Source organism: Euleptes europaea, chromosome 1, assembly GCF_029931775.1.
Source record: "Euleptes europaea isolate rEulEur1 chromosome 1, rEulEur1.hap1, whole genome shotgun sequence".
Classification (NCBI taxonomy): Eukaryota; Metazoa; Chordata; class Lepidosauria; order Squamata; family Sphaerodactylidae; genus Euleptes; species Euleptes europaea.
The window spans coordinates 25,977,901-25,984,217 of record NC_079312.1 but is presented as its reverse complement, the minus strand read 5'-3'; the positions used below and the strand labels follow the sequence as shown (position 1 = coordinate 25,984,217).

The 6,317-nt window shown below is 47.4% G+C and overlaps 1 protein-coding gene across 1 annotated transcript; it reads right to left on the bottom strand.

Annotated features, from left to right (window-relative positions):
- Positions 1-6,028, bottom strand: NRM (nurim). Its single transcript, XM_056866853.1, has 4 exons — positions 5,852-6,028; positions 3,614-3,816; positions 2,304-2,480; positions 1-493 (listed from the first exon to the last, which is right to left on the bottom strand). The coding sequence occupies exons 1-4, from the start codon at positions 6,000-6,002 to the stop codon at positions 173-175; spliced, it is 852 nt and encodes a 283-aa protein (XP_056722831.1). The 5' UTR covers positions 6,003-6,028; the 3' UTR covers positions 1-172.
- Positions 6,029-6,317: the final 289 nt, after the last annotated feature.

Sequence of the window (6,317 nt, the reverse complement as noted above, 5' to 3'; positions counted from 1 at the left end):
CTGGAAGCCAGAACTCCTGGGTTCTTTTGGTAGGCCACTGAAGCTTCAGTGCATAAAGAACAAAGGAAGAGTGAATACGCTGCATCATTCAGTGCTTTAGCGCGGGGGAGAGCAGGGGACCAGTCTGCCGTGGCCTGACAAGCCATAACTGCCACCACACTGGGGCCTTTCTTCAGTTCTCCTTGTAGGTCGAGGGGCCATTTTGAGCCAGGAGGTCGCCGTAGGCCGCCTCTTCTCGGGAGAAGACCTGAAACTTCTTGTCCAGCTGCGATCGGAGGTAGTGGTAGTCTTGCTGATCGAGGCCGTGGGCGCAGGTCAGGTAGGCCGTGAAGAGCAAGGCAAGGAGCAGGCGGTCAAGAGAGAGGCAAGGAACGCCCCAGAGGAGGAGAAGGAACTCCAGGTACACAGGGTGGCGAAGGTGGGAGTAGAGGCGGACGGCCCGTGAGGACTTCACTGCCAAAGGGTCTCCCATCCCCAGGCAGTGGTAATAAACCTAAAGGGAGAACAGCCAGTTAAGGAAACATCTTTCTTACTTCCTGTAGCTTGCTAAAACTAGGGTCCTAGTACATATTTTTGTATCATTTAATGTGTCATGTCAACACTTATGTTTTGCTTCAGTTCTGTTTTTTAGAACTCTGGTTGGTTCTGAAACCCAAATCCTATTTCATTGTTTACTCAATGTCCCATGTAGATTGTATTGACTCACTCTGTGTAATCCACCTTGAGCCCAAGCGGGAAAGACAGACTATAAATAATGTAACTAAATAAAAACAAATTAAAAAATATAAGCTGCAGAAAACAGATTTTGTTTCTAAAAATTATTACCCCTCCCCTTTTGAACATCTAGCTGTTTAGCAGGACTACTACAGGCATACACATCTGTTAAAATGGAGAAATAACTCCAAAGGTTATCATGAATTCAGCGCAAAGTCACATTTTTATACTATTTCACTGTTATACTCTTTTCAAATAATTTACAAATTTTTCCTTTTGCTAAAGTGCTTGTCTGCATAAAGCTTATTTTTCAGCCGACACATTTTAAAATAGTGTCATTCTTCTTCCACCAAGACTTTCCAGACAGGAACAAATCCTTTTCAACATTCCCATTTTCAGTTTCCCGCTTAATCTTGGAACAGCAATCAGTTACTGGAGGGGGGACGGAGAAGGGGGAGAGAAACTTCTCATCCAGGTTAGATGTTTTGGTTTTTACATGGTATTGATGAATCTACTCTGAAGAAGCTGTTGGTACAGGGGGTCAAACAGGGCCAGCTCTTAAGCAGACAGAAAGTAAAAGAATTCAGCCTTGAAGGATCAGCCAAAAGGATCTCTTCAAACTGGAGGAATGGGCAATAAAGTGGCAAATGAGATTCAATATGAGCAAGTGTAAAGTGATGCATATTGGGGCAAAAATCCCAACTGCACATATACACTGATGGGATCTGTGCTGGCAGCAACCAGCCAAGAAATGGATCTTAGGGTGGTAGTGGATTGCTCGATGAAGATGTCAATCCAGTGTGCAGCTGCTGTAAAAAAGGTAAATTCCATGTTGGCCGTAATTAGACAAGGAATAGAGAAGAAAACTGCTGCTATCATACCGCCTTTGTACAAATCTATGGTGAGACCACACTGGGAATACTGTGTACAATTCTGGTCACCATACCTAAAAAAGGATCTTGCAGAGCTTGAGAAGGTGCAGAAAAGGGCAACCAAAATGATCAGGGGGCTAGAGCAACTGCCTTATGAGAAGCGATTAAAAAGCTTAGGGCTGTTTAGCTTGAAAAGAAGGCAGTTAAGAGGAGACATGATAGAGGTCTATAAAATTATGCATGGTGGACGGGGAGAGTGGACAGGAAGAAACTTTTCTTCCTCTCTCATAATACTAGAACAGGGGGTCGTCTGCTGAAACTGGAGGGTGACAGATTCAAAACGGATAAAAAGATTTATACTCCACTTTTCTCCCCAGTGGGCACTTTATGTAGCTTACTACATAGTTCTCCCATCCTCAACTTTACCCCAGCAGCCATCACCCTAAGAAGTTAGGTAACTAGCCCAAGGTCTCCCACCAAACTTCCATGGCAGAGTGGGGATTTGAACATGAGTCTACCAGGTGATAGTCTGACATTTTAATCACCACACCATGCTGACTTCTTCCTGCATTGTGCAGGGGGTTGGACTAGATGACCCTGCTGGTACCTTCCAACTCTATGATGCTATGATTCTATGACTTCTCATCCCATGGATCAGTCAGCCTTGCTAAGTCAGTGGACTTGGCATTCTCTAGGGAGAAAAAGCCTCCAAGGTACCTGTTTGATCCCCATCAGCTCAGCATAGTCAAAGATGAGAACGATGCTAAAGATGATCAGCCAGGCAACAAAGTGGAGGATGAAGCAGATGAGTGGAACCCAGGTGTACCAGGGTTCCGTGTGGGCATTCCAGAGAGTGGGACCATCTCGTACTGGCTGCCAGTACCTCATCAGTAACTGTGCGGGAGAGCAGAAGATGTATTAGTGGCATTCATATATATATGCATGCCTAGGTTGTATCTAGGACAGCAATCACATCCTGCAAACACCAATTCGAATGGCTTTGTGAAGTCCACATTCTGATAATATTTCTATTAAACCTAGAAATATTTCTCTGCTTTGTGGTAAAAGAGAAACAAAGGACCTCTTACGCTGTCTATTCTGCACTTCAGCTTTAGTTGTCAGAGGCAACACCCAAAACACAACTGTTGCTTCAAAACTGGGATAATTTAAGAGGGGTGTGCATGTTTTCTGCCACAAGAATGTGAAAAACAGGGCTGTTGTGGTTGAAACAGGTTGGTTGAAAGGCATATTATTGTGCCAATAACAGGAATAGCCTGATTCCATGTAAGAGAGGTTCTTCAGTGGCTATGGATCATGATAATCAAATGGAACCTCCATGCTCAGTGGTGGTATACCTCTGAACACAGGCTTTGGGCTCCTGTTGGAGCATTTGGTTACCCAGTGTGGGACTACTGACCTAATGAGGTAGGGCTCTTCATACATCCCGATTCGTTTAAGACTACCCTGAAGTGTCAAGTGTGGCATATGAACCACGTCGCCCACGTGGAACAGCAGAAAGGAGCAAATGCCGAATCTGAAAAGAGGAGTTTGCTTCGGCTGCCTCACCGCCCTTCCAACCAGATGTTGCTTATGAAATCAGACAGCAGGATGCAAAGGGAATTTAGTTTGCATCTCAACTTCTCTCTAGCTTTGGATTTCCTGCACCAAGCAGGGGTTGGACTCGTTGGGGGCCCTTCCAACTCCAGGACTCCTCTGCTTGGACAGCATTCACTCCTAGTCTCATTTTTATACTTCACCATGGGGACTTCTCCCTTCCCTAGATCACTAGCCTTCAGTACTTCCATTCCTTTTTCACATTTATAACCCACCTTGTCCCCAAAAAGCTCAGGATAGCATACACCTCCTCTCGATCCTGTGAAGCAGCTGACAAAGAATGAACGGTTCCACCCAAAACCCGTGGTGATTCAAACAGGGATTCAAACCCAGGCCCTTCCTGTTCCAAGTCCAACCACTACACAACACCAGATCTCGTGATCCGCCCTATTTCTGCAAGTCGACTCTCCTACCTGGAGGGCCAGGGCTGTGCAGAAGACATAAAAAGATCTCTGCAGGACCCCCAAACAGCTGCCGGTCCAGCGCTTGACCCGCTCCGTGGCCATAAGACTGTGCTGCAGGATGAAGAGGGTGATCAGACCCACATCCATCATTAGGGGGTGCAGAATTTTAGAGTCCCTCAGGACAGCTCTCCATTCATAACTGGGGGCAGCATCTGCAAAGAGAAAGGGCTTAATCAAACAGAGGCCTACTGCAACCTGTTCCCTTCTGGCATACTGGTTGGCAGGCACTTGGAACCAATCCTAAGGCTGCTCTGCCTTCCCTCTCTTTCTCACCATCTTCTTAAAGTCTTGTATAGCCATAGGGCTTATGTGGGCCTGCTTTACAGAGAAGGAAACAGGCTATGAGAATACTGTTTACCTGCAAGCTGGGGGAAAAAATAATTTCAGGCATCTGGTCACAAGGGCATCCTGAAATCTGGGGGCAAGGGACTGGAAGGTGAAGGTTAACGAACAATATTGGTTAAGTCTGTATACAGTATCACACTTGTGCTAGTGAAACCTCTGACACTATTTGAGCCAACTCGGCAGGGAAGCACAGAACGTTCATAAGCATTCAAACTTCTCAGTGATGAAAGCTGTCAGAATGACTGAGGTCCCTACCCAGCTTCTGTGGCAAGTTCTCATGGGGTCTAGTAAAAGAGATAGCTTTGTGGGTCAAGTCTTCATAAATCCCAGGGAGAAATGGGTCCAAATCCATGTCTGCAAACTTCTATTTATTGACTATCCAATAGAGGCATTCAAAGGACATCCTGTTGGTACAAATCATGGTGCTTTTCCTAGACCCTTTTCCTAGAAAGCCACCAATAGAATAATACTTACTGTTTATAGTATGTGATACCAGCTGTCCAGATATACCTGCCAGGCTAACTGGAAAATTTAGCAATTGTCACTCACAGCAGCTACTATTTCGGAGCACCGGAATAAACAGAAACTGCTCTTGCATTACCATTAGAATCTCCAAACATGCTGCTAAACAGTTTCTAGTCCTCATGACTGTGGAAGAAATCCAAAAAATGTAACTGTTGTTTCTTGTTACACCTTCCTAGATCCTTTTGTTCTTCCAGTTTGAATAGTGTTTGGGGATTCTGAGGGTTTAGGATTAAGAAGGCCATTAATCTTACACACATCTTCCCCCACACACACATCTTCTGCTCAACATGCATAAGATCCCAGGTTCAATCCCCGGCATCTCCAGTTAAAGGGACTAGGCAAGTAGGTGATGTGAAAGACCTCTGAAAGACCTGGAGAGCCACTGGCGGTCTGAGTAGACAATACTGACTTTGATGGACCAAGGGCCTGATTCAATATGAGGCAGCTTCATGTGTTCATGTGTGTTCACCCACTATTTTACTCTACCAAGAGTAAGCCATACTAATCCTACGGCAGATTCATTCTGGGACCCAAGAACAGAGCTCAAGTGGAGGTCTCGGGCAATAAAATAAAATGTAACCTAACACTTCCCCACAGGCATGATCATCCATCCACCAGAAGAGTGCCTCCACCCCATTTCTGCCAACCCAGTGGGCAAAGAAGGATGCCGGATGAGACCAGAGGCTTTTCTGCCACAGTGCTTTGAGGATCTTCGGCAGATTCCATGCTGTCAAGTGGTCCGCCAGATGACCTAGAGGCAGACCCACAGGGGAAAACTACCTCCCGGGTTGACTTGGCGCTCTGCTCTAAACTTCTGCAGTGGCCCAGCTTAGGTCTGTGGGGTAACAGGAAATCGCAGGCAGGCAGGCGCCACCTCCGGCTTCCCGTTGGCATCATCTCCACTCCGCCTCGCCCCCCCACCCCCCGCCACACATTTGTTAATTGGGATTCACATGTATTTCTATGGCTGCATTTAAGACTTCCCCAGATTGCAGAAGGCCGGGGCGAGTTGCGGATTTCAAAAATGCAAACGATCGCAACATAAAAAGTCCTCTTGTCTCAACGAACATCACACCACTATTTAGGATTTAAGTTTTATCAAGCAGTATAATTCATTCGGAGAAAGGTATCGTAACCCACCCGCAGCCTTCTGGATATGACAAGTAAAAATAAAATAAAATCTAAACACTTAATAATGTTTTAAGGGGGGGGGAAATCCCCCGAAGACGCCGCTAACAACTTTTCGGCGACCTCTCTACGCTGATTTCCCCTCCCCAAATCCTCCTTTCTCCCCCCCCCCCCAGCAAGGACTCGCACCGGCTCTGTGCTGGGGGGCGCCAGCCCCCGTTGGCGGCTGCACGAACAGCACACGCAGAGAAACGAAGCGGATCAGCTCCACGCCGGTCCCAAAGGTGAAAAGGAAACTGAGTAGGGCCGGAACCAGCAACAAGAGGGGCAAGAACGCCATGGCGCGGAAAGGCGCTTCTCCCGCCGTCCAGAGGAGCCGCCCCAGTGGGGAGGGGCTTCCCCCGGAATCCCCACGCCTTCCAATGACGTCACAGGGCGTCGAACGAAGAGAGCGCGCGTCCCTCCCTGGGCCGGAAAAAGGGGGGATTCCCCCTAGAGTTCCAGACTCCGCCTCCGGTCCGGATGACGTCACCAAGGGGGAGGGAGGCTGACGTTTCTCTCGGGAGCCCCGCTTGCCCGAGTGATGTCAGAACTCACGGGCGGCTAAACTTGGTACGCCCGAGGTTGACGTCAAACGAGGTTTTATCCAGAGAGC

Coding starts and splice junctions, on each gene's coding strand:
- NRM (XM_056866853.1), bottom strand. CDS start 6,002: ATGGCGTTCTTGCCCCTCTTGTTGCTGGTTCCGGCCCTACTCAGTTTC. Junction 3,817..5,851: donor CGCCCCCCAGCACAGAGCCG/GTGCGAGTCCTT, acceptor TTCTCTTTGCAG/ATGCTGCCCCCAGTTATGAA. Junction 2,481..3,613: donor GCACAGCCCTGGCCCTCCAG/GTAGGAGAGTCG, acceptor TCTCCCGCACAG/TTACTGATGAGGTACTGGCA.